The sequence below is a fragment of the Apodemus sylvaticus genome, chromosome 22, assembly GCF_947179515.1.
Source record: "Apodemus sylvaticus chromosome 22, mApoSyl1.1, whole genome shotgun sequence".
Lineage (NCBI taxonomy): Eukaryota > Metazoa > Chordata > Mammalia > Rodentia > Muridae > Apodemus > Apodemus sylvaticus.
The window spans coordinates 51,206,504-51,225,800 of record NC_067493.1 but is presented as its reverse complement, the minus strand read 5'-3'; the positions used below and the strand labels follow the sequence as shown (position 1 = coordinate 51,225,800).

Here is a 19,297-nt window from a genome sequence, read left to right as displayed (position 1 = left end):
GGAGGGCATTCAGTTGGCGTGTGTAGAAGCCTGGGTTCTGTCTTGACTTTCCGCAGGGTGACCAGCAAAAAGCCCTCCATTGAAACTCGGGCTTCGTATCATTCATGACTCACAAAACACTGTTCTTGTTTGTGGTTTTCTACTGAGCAGCTTAAAAATTAGGAAATGTGCCTCACTCCTGGGCTCTAAGAAACATGCAGGCACTCTTAGTCTGGGCCCACAGACTGCAGAGTCCAGACCCCTGCCTCCGAACTGTCAAGCCCCACCTGCTCCCTAGTTACAGAGTTGTCCTGGTCACCTGTGTGGGGACCCTCAGCCTCCTTGGAGCCTGAATACCCTGGTCATTCTCTCAGGCTTCTGCAAACCCCTTAGCAGAATGAGTTCAGAAAGTTTTACAGTGTCTGTGGGTGCCAAGCCTCCGCTGGAGCAGGCATTCCCCGACCACCACAGCACCTCGCGCCGCCCCCCCCCCCAACACACACACACATATATACATACTCAGACCCCTGGTCCTTTGACCTTCACAAGCTCATCATGACCCTTCCGACCTCATATCACCTTAGTATCTATTCTTTCTCTCCTGCTTCAAACGGCTAAGGACACAGCTGTGTGTCACCATTGTCCGTTCACAGAGTGTGAACGGCTGTGAGTTAGGAATTAAGGTGGTGTACCTTTGAGAGCTTATGAGTTGAAACTCAGATATTGTCCTGGTTTGAATATGCTTGGCCCAGGGAGTGGCACTGTTTGGAGGTGTGGCCTTGTTGGTGTGGGTGTGGCCTTGTTGGTGTGGGTGTGGCCTTGTTGGAGTGGGTGTGGCCTTATTGGAGTGGGTGTGGCGCTCACTGTTAGAGTAGGTGTGTCACTGTGGGTGTGGGCTTTTACACCCTAGTCCTAGCTGCCTGGAAGTCAGTCTTCTGCTAGCAACCTTCAGATGAAGATGTAGAATTCTCCGCTCCTCCTGCACCATGCCTGCCTGGATGCTGCCATGTTCCCACCTTGATGATAATGGACTGAACTCTGAACCTGTAAGCCAGCCCCAATTAAATGTCCTTTATAAGACTTGCCTTGGTCATAGTGTCTGCTCTCAGCAGTAAAACCCTAACCAAGACAGATACGTATGAGTCACACAGGTCAGACCTGCCTCCTCCCTGCATTACCCATTACATGGCGGTGTGCCCACCAAGCAACCGACCAGGTTTCTACAGCTCTAAGGACCATATTCAAAGCCTGGTAGTTTCTGCTCCATCGCTGATTCACTCAGCAAACATCCGCCAAGTCTCTATGTGGTATTCTAAATATTAGCATTTAGGTCTATTCTGGACTCTATGACAGACATTGAAGAGGTCACCTCTGATCACCTGCCTCCTTTCGCATGGATTGAATCTGTAACATTTTCCCATGCTGTGGTACATGCTTTCCACAAGCAAAGATGTTGTTCTCAGGGAGCCTTGCACCTGACACCGAGGGAAGGTTGGGCCCTTCTCTTTGGGAAAGCAGCAGGTGACCCAGAGAAAACTCTAGAAAAAGCAAAGCCTTCAAGTCTCAGTTAAGACACCATGGCCCTCACTTGACATCTTCCTTCTCATTCACAGTCCCCCGCCTCGGGGAAACAGTCCCCTACCAAGAACGGCAGTCCTTCCAGGTGCCCCCGATTCCTCAAGGTCAAGAACTGGGAGACAGACGTGGTCCTCACCGACACGCTACACCTGAAGAGCACACTGGTGAGTGTCAGGACTAACTCACCTCACAGGAGGGGAGCGCGGAGGACTGCATCTGTGTTGGGGGATCCTGTGCATAGCAATGCGATTGTGATAAACAGTTCCCGTAGCCCACCCCATGAGAAACCAGAGTCCCCACCCACGCTGTGACAGCCAGAGGGTCACAGCTGGTGTTGCCTCACACCTCCCTGGATGCTCTACCAATGACTTGTGTGGTCAGTTGAGCCTCTCTAGGTGAGCACCTTGCACACATTAGAATTGAAGGGCCCTTGTGCCTTCCAGTGTGATCATGGATGGGTATCGAGCCAGCCCTTCCTCCATTCCACACTGTGGACTCTGTTCCATACCAGATTCTTAATATTCAACATTCCAACCCTTTGCCTTCCGTGTTTGTTAAAATACGAATCTCTTGAAGGAATGATGTGTCTGTCAGCTAATGCGTGTAACAAGCAGGCCCCAAACTCAACAGCTGAGAACAACTGTTATGTTTTTAAAAGTCCACAAACTCTCAGTCCAGGCGGCTCTGCGTGCCCACCCTAAACGTGCCTGATTTTGATGGGGTCTGTCTCACATACCTGCAGTCACCCAACATGACAGCCCAGGCCAGGTTGCTGCAGGATAGCCCGGCAGAGAAGAGTCTTTTCTGTGCCATTTCTTCTCTCCCAGGAAGCAAGCTTGAGTCTGTCCCCAGGGCCGCAGAAGTACACAAGGTCTCTATTTTCTAGGAACATATAGGACATCTTGAGTCCTAGGCTTGCAAATGGCCCCGGGTTGCCCCTACTACATTCTATAGGTCCAGAGCAACCAGGGGGTAAGGCATAGGCTGTGTCTCGGGACTGTACAATCACATGGCAAAGCATGAATGTACACAGCAGGGAACAGCTATGGCTACCTTGGACACTGACCTCCCATGGGGCTGTGTTCAGACACAGTCCTAGGAGCTGGGGACGGAGCACAGTCAAAGCACTCACCCAGCATGGACAGAGCCCTGGGTATGAATAAGCCACACACACCCGGTGTAAAGTGGAGTAGTGATAGGAGGCTGTAATCTCTCTACTCAGGAGGTGGAGGCAGCGGGGTCAGAAATTCAAACTGGCCATATATGGAGCTTGAGACTAGCCTAGGCTACATGAGACCCTGTCTCTGGTAGAGGTGGTGGTGGTGGTGGTGGTGGTGATGATGATGATGATGATGGTGGTGGTGGTGGTGGTGGTGGTGGTGGTGATGATGATGATGATGCCGTTATTAGTTCTCTTTGATCATCAACATAGAATGAATTTTTTTTTTCTGGATCTGAGTATGATGGTTATGTATCTGTGCTTTGGCAGAAAGTCTAAAACTCAAGGCCAACCTCAGCTACACCGTGAGTTCAAGGCCAGCCTGGGCTATATGAGATGCTGCCTTAAAACAAAAACTAGATGATAGATAGATAGATAGATAGATGATACATAATAGAATGAATGAATGATAGATGGAAGATTGGTAGATAAACATATAGATTATTGATAGAATGAACAGATGATAGGTGATAGATGGTAAGTGAGTGACATGTCATAAATGATAGATACATAAATGCATAAATACATAGAGACACATAGATTGATAGATACATACATATGCATGTATGTACATACATGTACATACATAGATGCATAGACACATAAACACATAAGTAGGTAGGTAGGTAGATAGATAGATAGATAGATGGATGATATGTGTGTGATAAATGATAGATAGATGATAGATGGAGAGATGATTGATGACAGAGGTTCAGATACAGATAGCAGGGGCAGATAGACCCTAGATTCTTTTTTTTTTTTTTTAAAGATTTATTTACTTATTGTTATATGTGAGTACACTGTAGTTGTCTTCAGACACACCAGAAGAGGGCATCAGATCTCATTTCAGATGGTTGTGAGCCACCATGTGGGTGCTGGGATTTGAACTTGTGACCTCTGGAAGAGTAGTCAGTGCTCTTAACCACTGAGCCATCTCTCCAGCCCTAGACCCTAGATTCTTAAACTATGGCTGTGTGTCCCAGTGAAAAAGCCCCTTCCCTAACTGACTAGCACAAACAACTTGAACACCATGGTTCTCAGTCATGACACCTGCCAAAGGTGGTCATGTGGGGAGAAGCCAGACTCACCCACATCCCTCTTGGCCTCCAGGAAACGGGGTGCACAGAGCACATCTGCATGGGCTCGATCATGCTGCCATCCCAGCAAATACGGAAGTCCGAAGATGTCCGCACCAAGGACCAGCTCTTCCCTCTAGCCAAAGAATTTCTCGACCAATATTACTCATCCATTAAGAGGCAAGTACAGAGGGCTAGGTGGCTGGACCAGTCGGGGAATGCTCACCATGCACGTGTGACAGCCTGAGCTCAGATTCCTGGTACCCTTCTGAAAGCAGAGCATGCTGGGACATGTGTACAACTCCAGCAGTGGGGAGACAAGCAGATCCCTGGAGCTCACTCACAGCTTAGGTTCAGTGAGAGACCCTGCCTCAAAAAGTAAACGTCTCAAGAAGACGACACTTACTGTTCTCCGCCTTAGAGGTTAGCACAGAGTTCCGTACCTTTAATACATGCTCAAAGACATGTACACAAGCACACACACTTGTATACACACATACACATGTGCATATACACACATGCACACATACTTACACACACTCATGCCTACACATGCTTATACATACATACACATACATGTACACACATATACACATATGTACACATGCATACATTCCTGTATATACAGCCCACACACATGCACACATGTACACATAAATGTATGCATATACACATATGCACCCATGTACACATATGCACACACATGTATACACATATGCAGACATACCCGCCCACATGCACATACATATGCACACATACACACACATGTACACATATATTCACACATATACACACCTGCACCCACACCCACATATGCACATACACATATGCATACACATGCATACACACTTGCACATGCATCCACCCACATACATACACATATGCATACACACTTGCACATATATTCACCCACATACATACACATATGCATGCACATGCATACCCACTTGTGCATATACCCCCACCAGCACACACATGCACACATGTACACAAGCACATGCATGCATGCATGCACACACATACACACACACACATACTCTCTCTTGTGTACCTACACATATAGGGAACACTTCTGGCCGTCACATTGCAGCACCCCCACCTCACCCCCATTCCTCCTCCCTCAGGTTTGGCTCCAAGGCCCACATGGACAGGCTGGAGGAGGTGAACAAGGAGATTGAGAACACCAGCACCTACCAGCTCAAGGATACGGAGCTCATCTACGGCGCCAAGCACGCCTGGCGGAATGCCTCACGGTGTGTGGGTAGGATCCAGTGGTCCAAGCTGCAGGTAGGTGGTGACACTCAGCTGCCTGGGAGAACGTCCGGGAGGGAACAAGCCATGGGGGCAGAGGGCGCTTTGAAAGAGATCCAACCTGGCTGGGGATCTGTCAGAACGCTGCTCTTTATTGAATAACACTGCCGTGCCTCTCAGTAGAATCCAGGCTGTCCTCTTTGCCACAGACCCCACCGCTCCCTTTTACTTTACCTACCTGAAGGAGTTCACTTCTGTGTCGCTGGTCTGAGTCTGTGCTAGGGAGTAGCTTAATGTCACAAGTAGATGGCTTTGTAGGATCGGGCTTTCTGTTCCATGCACTGTGTTAGCATATGTTATATGTACTCATGGGTTTCGTCATGACACATGAAGTGTTTTGATCATGTTCAGTCCTCACTACCGTCTCTCGTCCCCTTCCCATTCCCAGCTGGCCCTCTCTCCTCCAACATCCTACACTGTATTTTTACATTCTGTGACTTTGATTAGCACTGCTGGCATGAGGGAGGGGTGGGGGGTTTAGTCACTGGAGTGTGGTCACCTTTCCAGCGCTACACCATCAAAGAGAGCAAGGAGCCATCATCTGCCAGTAGCTAGCTCCCCGGGACAGAGCGGGGTCTCAGGAGCCCCCACCTCCACCCTCTGTTCGACATTTTTCGATGTTTGCTTGGTTTTATTAAAATCTATTTATTTTATTTATATGAGTACACTATAGCTGTCTTCAGACACACCAGAAGAGGGCATCACATCTTATTGTTGATGGTTGTGAGCCACCATGTGGTTGCTGGGATTTGAACTCAGGACCTTCAGAAGAGCCATCAGTGCTCTTAACTGCTGAGCCATCTCTCCAGCCCTTGCTTGCTTGTAAATGCCTGGTGGCCCCACAGAAAGCATCACCTGCTCATCATAGCTCAGGCTCACTCCTTTTTTTGTACATTTGCCCTCTTTGAAACATTCATTGGGGCTATTTCCTCGGTTATTAGGATTTAAAAATGCAATACAAAAATACAGCCTAGACTTTAAGAATGGGGCAGGCCACTGGCTGACCAAGACAGGGTGCAGCTGCAGTGGACTCAGGTACCCCTGCAAAAGGCACTCTGCCCTGGGGCTGCCAGGGAGAAAGGCAGCCGGCAATCCCATCATGCACCTTCTGCAGGTGTTCGACGCCCGAGACTGCACCACAGCCCACGGCATGTTCAACTACATCTGTAACCACATCAAATACGCCACCAACAAAGGGAACCTCAGGTGAGTTGCCCCACTGGGTGGGACGGAGTTGGGTGACATCCCTGAAGCGTAAGGTCCTGGTCCTGGCTGTGCCTCAGTTGCCAGGGAGCAAGGCTGTCCCCTTCTGGGGAGGTGACCCAGCTAGCAGAATAGCCTGGCGTTCTTATCCCCTGCCCTTCCTTTGCTGGAATAGAAAAGAACAACAAAAACTGAAAGTCTGGCTGGACTCTAGTTCCCTGTCACCCGCAGAGAGGACGGGAAACTAGTTAGGATTCCTGGAAAGAAGAAACTCCCATTTCTGAGTAGAGCCAGCGCTCACAGTGTCCCACCCTGCTGTGGCTGCCTCCGGCTCTGCCAGGCACTGCACCTTCCAGTTCTGTGGCTCCTAGCTCCACCTTGGACTCTTGTACCCAAACAAAGAAAGTAGCCTGCAGGGAGCCAGCAGGGAGCCAGCTAAGGCAGGGGGTGACTTGGTCTGTGACTTCCACACTGGATCAGCTGCTCCCTCACAGCTGAGCCCCGTCCACAGCTGGCTGCACTTGTCAATCCCGCTGGTGACATCTGTTCCCCCCACCGCTAAGAATTGGTCCCAACGCAGAGACACCCAAGGCTATTTCAGGGCTATTCCCATAGACCACACACACACACACACACACACACACACACTCACACACTCACACACACACACACACACACACACACACGCACACGCACGCACGCACGCGCGCACACACACACACACGTGCACACACACGCACACACGCGCACACACACGCGCACACGCACACCCTGAGCTTATGCAGAGGGAGCTTGTCCATGTCAGGCATGGATTTCCTTACTGCCTAAGCCATCCAAAGGAACAGAAATCATTTGTGTGTGAGGAACTCCTTTTAGGACTCTTTCCTAAGTAACCTCACCCTGATACAGTATCAGAGAACTATTCAGCAAGTGGCTACAGAGGAAGCTCACTTGATAAGGTGTGTGCTGCGCCAGCATCAGGGTCTGAGTGTGAACCCAGAACCCATGTTTTTAAAGCCAGGTGTCCTGGTGAGTGCTTGCCATCCCAGTGCTGGGGAGTGGGGGTGGGGATTCCTGAGGCTTGCTGTCCCACCAGGCTGAGTGAGAGACCTTGTCTCAAAAAGCAGGGTGGGCCTCTGGCTTCCATGTATAAGCAGACAGACAGACAGACAGACACACACAAGCACACACACACAAAGAGAGACAGACAGACAGACAGAAAAGAAGGCAGACAGACACATATACACACACACACACACACACAAAGAGAGAGACAGACAGACAGGAAGGCAGACAGAATCTTGCAGCATATTCTAAGCCATGAATGTCAGACCTTGCCAAGGCTAAGCCCTCAGGTTGCTTTGGGGCCCGCTCTGGTAGTTTTCTTTTTTTGTTGTTGTTTTTTTGTTTGTTTGTTTTTGTTTTGTTTTGTTTTGTTGCTTTTTCCAAGACAGGGTTTCTCTGTGTAGCCCTGGCTGTCCTGGAACTCACTCTGTAGACCAGGCTAGCCTCGAACTCAGAAATCCTCTGCCTCCCAAGTGCTAGGATTACAGGCATGGGCCACCACACCCAATGGACACTATGAGCCAGCAAGAAGAGGGGTTACCCCGAATTCTGCAGCTGTGGAATGGGGATCTTCAAGAGAGCTGATTGAAAAAATAACCACTTAGGATTGCCTAAGTTTTAAACTTCGGGTCTAAAAGCCATTCAGCAGACACAGGAGAACGCACACCCCAAGTAGAAATAGTTTATGCCAAAGTGACACTGGCCTTCAAACTGGCAGGTAACTGAGCCCCAGGGAATCAAGCTGTAGGGGGTGTAAGGGCATGCTTCCCATCCCCCCCCCCCCCCCCCCCGTCTCTGTTCCCACGCCGAAAGTGAGTATCACACCGACTGACTCACAGTGTGTGGCTCTGGTGTTTACAAACAGGTGTCTGCAAAGTGTGTACACACACACAGGCTCTGGCTGGTGGCCACCTATAGACGGAGCCGTGTGTCTTCATGCCCGAGGGGAGGCAGCTGGCTTCGGGCTTTGTGGTCTCCCACGTGCCACGGAGATTTTCACTAAGAGATGTAGAACACACACCCGGGAATGGCTCCATGAATTACTTCCAGCCCAGGGTCTAGCCTCATCCTCTGGAATTAGTGCCATCCTGCCCGGCAGTGGCAAATGCTTAGAGAGTGAGACCTATGGACATGCGCAGAAGTAGGGTCCGGTGAGCTCCAGCTAGGAAGCTGTTTGTGGGTATAGCCCGTGTCAGCCGAGAGGGATTCCAAGTGAGGCATGCCAGGTAATGCTCATGTAGGTACATATGCCCTGCAGTGTGGGGCAACACACACCTCTCATTCTACTGGGACAGGAGGATCAGAACTTCAAAGCCAGGATGTGTGTGTTTCCTGCCTCCTGCCTTGCACAGAACAAGGGCTCAATTGGAGGTTCTGGTAACTTGGTTCCTTCCTCCGGCTGGAGACCTGGGCATCTCATCTCCAGCTTCGTCGCGGTGTCCTCCAATGGGCAGGTCCTGCCCTGGTGACTTCCTCTTCTCAAGGTCCTCTCTCCTCTCCCAAGGTCGGCCATCACTATATTCCCTCAGAGGACAGACGGCAAGCACGATTTCCGAGTGTGGAACTCGCAGCTCATCCGCTATGCCGGCTACAAGCAGCCAGATGGCTCTACCTTGGGGGATCCAGCTAACGTGGAGTTTACGGAGGTGAGGCTAGATGCCTCAAGCCTATCCCCGCTGGACTCTCCGTCCACCCCTCCCGAACCCTCACCCTTCACCCCCCCCACCCTGCACCCACCCCCGCCCCCGCCCCCCACCCCCGCCCCGCCCCATGCTTTTCTGGTTTAACATTTCTACCCTGAAGGGTCCAGTCAGCAAGGAGCACAGGAACCACTCCTCAGACTTTCTCTCGCATATGACCGCCCACAAATCCATCACACACGCCCCTTTGGCTCCCCCAACCCTCCCTGTGGAAGCCTCTGTCCCCTTTCAGAGTTGAAATCAACTTGTCTGTGGCAAGCCCTGATCCTAAACTATTAAATGAACGAAGGAATACCTAGGCCTCCAGGGAAGGTCCCCCAGACTCCCACTGTTCAGAGAAGTCCCATCCCGGGACCACCTTTCCTGAGCCGACGTACATGGCTCCTTCTTGATCAATAGTTTGAGCTGGAACCTGTTCAGTGGCACATGCCTTTAATCCCAGCAGCTGGGAAGCAGAGGCAGAGGGATCTCTGGGAGGCAGGGGCAGTGTATTGAGCTAGCCTGTAAGGCTTAACTGTCCCAGGCATCAGTATACCTAAACCCTGGAGACCAACGTTGACAAAGGCTGCCAAAGGAACCAAGACTGCCCATCCCCCCTCCCAGGGTCCCTTCCGAGTGGATGTGATGGACAGGAAGAGACACTTCCAAATATACTGTGCCCCCTGATACAGGACAGCAGACAAATCCTAATGCCCAGGTCCCCATTTACTCATCCAACCCACACCCTGACTTGCTGACTTCATATGCATAAGGCTTTTCTCATTGAAATTTGATAATCCTGAGAACCCGACTGTAGGCTGTAACCGGGGCAACCAGGAGCCGCACCTGTGCACTCAGAGTCCGGGCCAGACACCCCAGACTCCATTCCACTTGGCTGAGCGCTAACTGCTAAGCATGTAGTTGGCTGACCTTGCCTTCTGCTTAGCTGAACATGACTGTGGACTGTAGCTCTTTCTTCCCTATCTGTGTCCAGAACCTTCCATGGCCAGGATCCGTTCCCCTGGCTTCTGTTCACGCAGCACAAAGAAATACCCCAAACCTGGCTACATGGTTGTTTGGAGCCTGTCACTTCCCTGATAGTGACCATGCATGCATATGGATGTAATCGTGCCTCACAGATGACCCCAACCAAGAGATCTCCAAGGTGACCACGACAAACAAAAACAAAAAAAACCAAAAAGCAGAAATGGCTCATAAATACTCTTTACAAATAATTAATTTAGGGCTGTAGGGATGACCCAGCAGTTAAGAGCACCAACTGCTCTTCTGAAGGTCAGGAGTTCAAATCCCAGCAACCACATGGTGGCTCACAACCATCTGTAATGAGATCTGACGCCCTCTTCTGGGGTGTCTGAAGACAGCTACAGTGTACTTACATAAAATAATAAATAAATAAATCTTTAAAAAATAATTACCTTAATTTTATTTTATAAACATTGGTGTGAGGATGTCAGATTCCCCTGGAGCTGGAATTACAGTAGTGAGCTCCCACACGGGTGCTGGGAATCGAACCAGGTCCTCTGGAAGAGAAGGTAATACTACTAACTTCTGTGATACCTCTCCACCCATCCACCCCCATTATAATCTTATATTGAGTATATTTTGAAATTATAACAGCAGAGTATATATAATAGGGTATAGCAGATTAGCACATTGATACATTTGAAAACTTAATGGATTAAATATGTTCAATTTTACTATTAAATATCATATTTGAATATGCTCACTTCAGTCATATTGTCCTTTCTCATGCATCATGGCGGTGCGTGTCTGTGCTCCCAGCCCTCGGGAGACTGAGGTGGAGGGGATGTGAGTTTGAAGCCAGCCTGAGGTTAGTGAGGTTCTGTCTCAAAGCACAAGTGCGGCTGAAGAGGTGGCTCAGTAGGTAAAGGTTGGCTGCACGCGGATCCCAGCACCCGGGTAAAGAGCTGAGACACGTGTCTGTCACCCCAGCACAGAGGAGCTGGAGGCAGGAGGATTGATCGTACTCTAACCAAACCACTGAGGTATGGTCAGAGGCTGTGTCTCAGGACAGGCACACACCTTCAGTTCCAGAGCCCTGGAGTCAGAGGCAGATGAACCTCTGGGGTTCTGAGGCCAGCCTGGTCTACATAGTGTCAGGATAGCCAGGGCTACATAGTGAGAGATCCTCTGGCCTGGAGAGATGGTTCAGTGGTTAGGAACCCTGCTGACTCTTCTATAGGACTTTGGTTCAATTCCCATGGCCCACATCATGACTGTCTATAATTCCAATTCAAGGAAACCTAACACCCTCTTCTAGGCACTGCAGACACCAGGGATGCACCTAATGTATACATATATACCCAAGCAAAGTATCCACAAACATCAACTAAAACAACAACAACAATAATAATAATAATAACAACAACAATACAGCTATTTTATAAAAAGACCCTGTCTCAAATAACATAAGGTAGAAAGCCTACATACCTAAACACATACAAAATATACATACACCACAGAAAGAGAACATAAAATAATAAAATGCATATAATTAATAAACCAATATTGATACTTAATATACTTTATTATTGATATGCTATATTATTGATATTTAATACTTTATTATGTTCCTTAAACATAGGTTTAATATATTTAGCAAATAAACAAGTATAGTCTTATTTAACTTTAGTATCAAATGTCTGATTAAAATCTCAATCCATTATTAACAACTTATTGCTTCTATGAGGTACGTTGCTGGATTTACAATTCACAGTTGAAAATGTGAGTGTTGGTGAGCTGAGCCGCCCTTCTGAGCTTCCCTTTCCTAATGAAGCTTCCGATGCATTGTATCTCCCGAGTCTCCTTGCTGTGTCCGCATTTTCTGCAGAGAGCTACTGCACTGGAGATTTCCTTTGTATCTTGTGACACTTAACAACACTGTACATAAAAGCTAGCTGGTGGAGGATGACACAGTCAATCAGTCAGCCCTCATCCCCTCCGTGTGCACAGCCAGCACGGGAGACCCTTTCTGGATCAGGCTGACCTGTGTCCACTGGAGAAGTTACCCTGGTTCTATGGTGAGGTCAGACAGAGCTGGTAAAGGTAGCTCTTTTTTTTTTTTTTTTTTTTTTTTGAAGCACCACTCATGACTGAGAGGCCTCTACCCCCTCCCCTCCCTCCTCCCCCTCCCCTCCCCTCCCCTCTTCCCCTCCCCTCCCTCCTCCAAAACCCTCCCTTCCCTCCTCCCCCTTCCCCTCCCCTACCTCCTACCCTCTCCCCCCTTCTCCATGCCGGCTATGTGCTGTGTTTGGAGGGGCAGGAGCAGAGTTGTGACCGGAGGTTTCTGCTTGCAGATCTGTATACAGCAGGGCTGGAAAGCCCCAAGAGGCCGCTTCGATGTGCTGCCTCTCCTGCTCCAGGCCAATGGTAACGACCCTGAACTCTTCCAGATTCCCCCGGAACTGGTGCTGGAAGTACCCATCAGGCACCCCAAGTAAGAGGGAGTGCCCTTGGGGGAGGGACGCTCTCCCCATTACCTCCTCTGTCCATCTCATGTCCCCCCCTCCAACCCAGGTTCTCTACAGCCGCACAGACAGCAAGTGGGCCCTGGGTCCCATCCTGGCTGTCAGGCTGGGATATGAGGGTCCTCCTGAACCAGCCTGGGCCACCAGACACATCTATTTCTAAGCAACAGCATGACCTGCACTTTGCCCAGCCCTTGGGGTCACAAGATTAGACACAACTACTGTCTCACTGTAGACACAGATATCAATAGAGGAAGCTGCACACAGTGACTGACCCTGGGTGAACCAAGTTCAGACAGAATCTGGACCCGGAAGAAGCTAGAAGACCAAGGTTAGAGAAGCAAGTGCACTTTCACCTGAAAGACCCACTAGGCTAGTGTGGTGGCTCAGCTGGGAAAGGAGCTTGCTGCCAAGCCTGACTTCGTGAGTTCGATCCCAGGGCCCACACAGTGGAAGGACAGAGCTGACTCCCATAAACTGTCCTCTGACACACACATACACACACATGCACACACACAAATAAATCTAATTATAAAATGAATGAAGGAACCCCACCCTGAGGTGCTAGACCAGGGCCAAACCCGAGGAAGGTTGCTAAGAAACTCAAGTCATATGCAAAATAGATCTTAAAAATCCAGTTAATTATTTTTAATCTGTGAGGAGCTACATCTCAACTTCTTAAGTAAACACAGGATCGGCTCAGACCTGACATGAGGGTCTGGCGAGTTAGGGAAGTCACAGGAAAGAGAGCCTGTCTATTTAAAGAGGGTTGTTTTTAATTTTTTTCTTTTTGAGTGTGGATTCTTTTCAAATACCTCATACACAAATAACAGTGCTGATCTTGTTGGCTCCATTTCTGGGGACCCCCTGAAGGTTGCACCTGGCACTGGTACCCCTCCTGCCTTACCTGAGTCTTCCCTGGACTGAGAGCACCTATGCGAGGTGCCTGATACGTTGGAACACAACCAGATCCCTGGGTGCACTTGGCTTACTGGTGTCCCCTTCTAGGCTGTTTAGCCTGCCTTGTGGTCCTCATTCTGTCCCCGCCTCTGTGGTTTGTGTCAAAGAGGAGAAGACCATAGACCAATGGCTCCTAAAATAGTTGCAAGAAAGCACAGCAAAGGGGAACTATGAGGTCGCCTGGACCCAACTGGACATTGGGAAGGTATCCCAGAGCGATGAATATCTATCTGGGAAGCAAGTATAGATTTAAAAATGAAGGTACGGAAACGAGGAGACGATAGGGAGGAGGAACTGTCAATAATCAGGGTTAGTGTGTGGTCCCAGCGGGTGCTGGGCCTGGAGCATCCCATCATGAGGATGCTGCTCGGGAGCTCAGGAGATACTGGCCGCATGCTGAGCAGCTCCTCCCCCAACCCCGTTGCTCTCTGCAGGTTTGACTGGTTTAAGGACCTGGGGCTCAGATGGTACGGGCTCCCCGCTGTGTCCAACATGCTCCTGGAGATAGGGGGCCTGGAGTTCAGCGCCTGTCCCTTCAGCGGCTGGTACATGGGCACCGAGATCGGCGTCCGTGATTACTGTGACAACTCTCGATACAACATCCTGGAGGTGAGGTCCCCCGATGGTCCCGAATGCAGGAACAGAGGATAGAGCTCTGCAACTTTGGGGAGGTGGGAAGTGTGGGGACAGAACTACAGTCGCAGTAAATCTTCTAGAAAGGCCAGAAGCAGCTGTGTCTTTCCTAGTGAAGGCTGAAGTACCAAGTAGCACAGCCACCGCCATCACAGAGAATGCTGTGTGAGGGCCTTGCCATGCGAGCCTTCCCTTGACACCCACAGAGGGTTCCCCGGGCCCCTTCAGATGTGAAAATCTGCAGATGGCCGGAGAGATGGCTCCTTAGGTTAAGTGCTTCCCACCCAAAGCGTGACAGACTGAGTTTAAACCCCAGAACTCACAGCTTAAAGCCGGGCACGGTAGTGGTTGCAAGTGATCTCAGGACAAGGGGAGTGGAGGCACATGGGTCTCTGGGGCTCGCTGGTGGGAAGCCTAGTCTGCTTAGAAAGTTCCAGGCCGGCGTGAGAGCCTGCCTCAGGAAACAAGGAGGATGGCCACTGAAGAGCAAGGCAGCAGAGGCTGCTCTCTGGTCTCTGCATGAACATATGCTCACACACACACACCTATGTGCATGGAGACACCCATACCTATGCAGAAACACACACACACACACACACAAACACACACGCGCGCACCTCTCAGATACCCAAGTCCCATACATAAAATTCTGTGGTGTTTACACTGGGCCTCCGGTATAGGTATATCAGAACCCTCTGCAGCTGACATATATATGACTCGAGACACAGTATAGGTGCTGTGTACTACGTACAAACGGCTGTCACTCTGCAGTTTAAGAAAGAGTGACCTGAGAAATGGCTTTGCATGCTGTGTACAGATGCATTTCTCTTGAATATTCTGGACCAGGGTGGTCCGATCACACCATGAAGGAGTGCTGGGTATGGACTGGCCGCAGAAGCCATGCAGGGTGTGTGTGTTTGGGAGGACTGGGGTTCTTGGTGTGTTGAGTTTGTTTGGTTTTGTTTTCCTGTTTGTTTCTACTGTACTGGGGTTGAACCACAGCCCCTAAGCCCACTAGGCAAGCTCTCTGCCACTGAGCTATCTCCACAGGCCTACTTTATTTGGGGGAGGGGTATTTTGTTTTTTGTTTTTTTGTTGTTGTTGTTGTTATATTGTATTTGTTAGCAAATTGGCAATTGGCAACTGTCCGTCTTGTTTCCAAGGAGGTTATAGAGAAACTGAGGAGTCAGGGGTGAATCTGGATCACATGGTCTTTCAGTGAGGAATTGAGATAAGAACTCAAGAGATAAGCACTATGTTTAGGCTGTTAAACCCCCACCCATGTCTCCAGGCACAGTAACCCAGGCCTAGTAATACTGTGCTGGAAGGTAGGATTAGGATTAGGAAATCAGGATTAGGAAGGATTAGGAAGTTAGGGCTGTCCTCTGCTGCATAGCAAGTTCCAGGCCAGCCTGAGCTACATGAGACCCTGTTTCAAAACATGAAAAATAAAACAATATTTACTCATATGGGGGGGGGGGCGCAGGGAGGTCATCAGCCTTGCTGGGGTGACCTGAAGAATTTCATGGTGGCAGGGCCCCAGCCCATAGGATTTTTAGACTCTCAGTCTGGAGTGTGGTCTGAATATCAGAATTCTCCAGCTCCCTAGCAGTTGGACACCAGAATATGCAAGCCTCCGGCAAGGAAAACAAACAAACAAACACATTAGGTTGTTTCCCAGTTCAAGCAGTATCCTAATTCAATTGACATCTAAAAGTTTCAGTTTCCGTTTTGTTTGTTTCCGTTTTTCTTCAAGTCAAAAAGGCATTTTTTTCAACATTTTTTTATTCTTTTAGTCAAAGTAATACTGCATTGTGCCCAGCTGTATGAACCTTCCCGCATTTCAGAAATTCACTGGGCATTCGTCAGATTTACATAAAGTAGGACCCGTTCACTTCCTGTGGAGTTGTCCCTGATTCCTGATCCAAGCTAAACTGAAAACCTTCACCTCACTCGGACTGTGAATTAATAAGTCTGCTCTCCACTCTCTGGGTCACCTCATGACTTAAATGAGAGACTCTGTCACCCCGGCCCTTCAATTCCGGAGGCTGGACAAGATGTCAGCCGGGCTGAGGAGCAATTTACCCAAATTGAGCGATGGTAGCATCTGAGTGTTGTAATGAGACCTGGGCTCCCACCAGTGACTAGCCTTGACAAAGAGAGGGGAAAACACAACTTTAATTAAGGAATTTGCCTCCAGGCCTCTGCCACTGTGACCTGGGCACTCATTTCTATTATGTCAAGTATTAATGCCAGGACATATTTCTCTCCAGTTATTTTGCTAGAGTGTCGTTGGCTTAGAAAGCATCCTAGCCCCGGGTCTGCAGTTCTCAAGTATTAGGCATTAACTCATGCGTTCTCTTACATTGATTGACACATGAGTTTAGTGGCTTAAGGGCCAGCCATGTCTCTTTAGTTACCAACTGGGTTGTCAATCACAAATCTTTGGAGCCTGTGAGCCAGTCAGTCAGCCTGTGAGTGGCTAACTGATAACCGCTGTCTCTGGCCTGGAAATCCAGAGTTAGCCAGCCCCGTGATTCGATGCTTTCTTTGCTTTTCCAGGAAGTAGCGAAGAAGATGGATTTAGACATGAGGAAGACGTCCTCCCTCTGGAAGGACCAAGCTCTGGTGGAGATCAACATTGCGGTTCTCTACAGCTTCCAGGTACCCTAGGGCTCGGCACCAAACTCAGGCCTCAAAGGAGAGGGGAGAATACCAACCAGCTGGGCGTGGTGGTCACGCCTTTAATCCCAGCACTTGGGAGGCAGAGGCAGGCGGATTTCTGAGTTCGAGGCCAGCCTGGTCTACAGAGTGAGCTCCAGGACAGCCAGGGCTACACAGAGAAACCCTGTCTTGAAAAACAAACAAATAAAAAAAAAAAAAAACAAAGTCTAGAACAGCAGTTCTCAACCTATGGGTCAAACGACCCTTCCACAGGGGTGGCTTAAGACCATCAGAAAACACAGATATTTACGTTATGATGTATAACAGTTACAAAGTAGCAATGAAAATAATCTTACAGGTAGGGGGGTCCACGGCATGAGGAACTCTATTAAAGGGCCCTAGCATCAGGAAGGTTAAAAACCACTGCTCTGGAGACGTCAAACTGAGGGCTAAGGGTTCTGCCTAGGAAAGTCCACCTTTGGGGGGCTGAAGAGATGGTTCAGTCAGGAAAGGCCTGGCTTCACAAGCATGGGGCCCTACATTCAATCCCCAGAGCCCACGCAGAGAGCCGGGTGGAGGAGATAAACGCTTGTAACCCCAGTGAGAGAGGAGGCAGAGATTCCTGGATCCTGTCCGGCCTAGCCCACCTTGGTGAGGTACCAGGCTAATGAGAGATGCTGTCTCAAAACAGGCATCTGAGACATGACATCCAAAGTTCCCCTCCGGCCTCCACAGGGACATATATGTGTGTGCACCTTCATACACACTCAAATACATAAACACCAACAAAGTAACCACCTTCAGGGGCTCCTATATGTCATGTGACCTACGTCTTGCCCATATACCTTCCTGTCATGACCTGGGCAGGGTGGAGATTTGATGGAGAGGAATGAGAGGAAGGATTGGACTTGATATTTAAGATTCTGCAGTTTGATGATGGGGGTCTCCATGCTTTTCCATCTCTTAGAGACTCAGACTGACCCATCTTCACCCTCAGTCATATAGCTCCCTGCCCCTTATCAGGAGTTATAGTAAGATGAGTGGGAAATAGGCCACCCAGACCACGCTGCCCCTCAGCACAGGTGGGCACCGTCATTATGCCACGTGGACAGACCCTAACTGGTATCTCAGCCACTGCTCTGGGGACCTGACATTAACCTTGCCCTGGTGGACAGAAGATAGGTGTGTTCATTCAGACCTTGGGTGGATATGAATAGAGCAGAGATCTGTGCAGGAGACAGGGCAAGAGGCAACATCCCATGGATAGTTAAGGAGCTGTAGAAATGATCAGAACTTGGCCCCTGATGGAGACACTCAGGCCGTGGAGAGGTGAAGGAAGGGAAGGAAAGGAGTCGGAGCAGTGTCTCTTAGACAATCTGTGAATCCATGCCCACCAGCCCCAGCCCGTGCTAGACTTTGGTCCAACCAACTGCCTCTCTCTTAGTTAGGGTTTTACTGCTGTAAGTACACTGTCACTGTCTTCAGACACACCAGAAAAGGGCATCAGAACCCATTGCAGATGTTTGTGAGCCACCATGTAGTTGCTGAGAATTGAACTCAGGACCTCTGGAAGAATATAAGTGCTCTTAACTGCTGAGCCATCTCTCCAGCCCCAAGGCAACTTTTATAAGGATAACATTTAGTTGCGGCCAGCTTACAGGTTCAGAGGTGCAGTCCATTATCATCAAGGCAGGAACATGGCTGCGTCCAGGCAGGCATGGCCCTGGAGGAGCTGAGAGTTCTACATCTTCATCTGAAGGCTGCTAGGAGAAGACTGGTTTCCAGGCAGCTAGGAAGAGGATCTTAAAGCTCATGCCCATGATGGCACACTTCCTCCAACACGGCCACACCTCTTCTAGAAAGGCCACACCTACTCCAAGGCCACACCCCCTCCAATAATGCCACAATTGTCACACTTCCAAATGGTGCTACTCCCTGGGCCAAGTGTCTTCAAACCACCACACTGCCTTACTCATTTGGTCTCTAATAGGCTCAAACTCTCTCCCTAAAATGGTCCAGGTTGAGAGCATTTTATTTTGCTACGATAAATAGTTACAGATGGTAAATAGAGCACAGGATTTATGCGCAAAATATTAAAATGAACTGCCCTGGCTCTTTCCAGAACTGATCTGTCGGCACTTCAATGGCGAGCCACAGCTCTCTCACTGGGGAAACTTGCAAGGCTCAGCTAACTCTCCGGTGGGGGTAGGGAGGGTGTTCTCCTGCCCCGAGGCTGTGGTCCTGCTCTAGTAGTGACACTGGCAGTTACAACACCATTGACAGGTTCCTGCAAGATCCTCTCACTTCGCTGGGCTGGGCGGTGGTGGCACATGCCTGCAGGTGGATTTCTGAGTTCGAGGCCAGCCTGGTCTACAGAGTGAGCTCCAGGACAGCCAGGGCTACACAGAGGAAACCCTGTCT

General features: G+C 49.5%; 1 protein-coding gene across 1 annotated transcript in view; it reads left to right on the top strand.

Moving 5' to 3' along the window:
- Nos1 (nitric oxide synthase 1) overlaps window positions 1-19,297 on the top strand; it is a 92,887-nt gene that overhangs the window by 26,998 nt on the left and 46,592 nt on the right. The window contains exons 3-10 of the mRNA XM_052168551.1: window positions 1,593-1,721; window positions 3,887-4,032; window positions 4,977-5,139; window positions 6,278-6,369; window positions 8,936-9,077; window positions 12,449-12,588; window positions 14,014-14,188; window positions 16,775-16,876. Coding sequence (XP_052024511.1) covers window positions 1,593-1,721; window positions 3,887-4,032; window positions 4,977-5,139; window positions 6,278-6,369; window positions 8,936-9,077; window positions 12,449-12,588; window positions 14,014-14,188; window positions 16,775-16,876 — 1,089 coding nt within the window. The remainder of the gene's footprint in view (window positions 1-1,592; window positions 1,722-3,886; window positions 4,033-4,976; window positions 5,140-6,277; window positions 6,370-8,935; window positions 9,078-12,448; window positions 12,589-14,013; window positions 14,189-16,774; window positions 16,877-19,297) is intronic.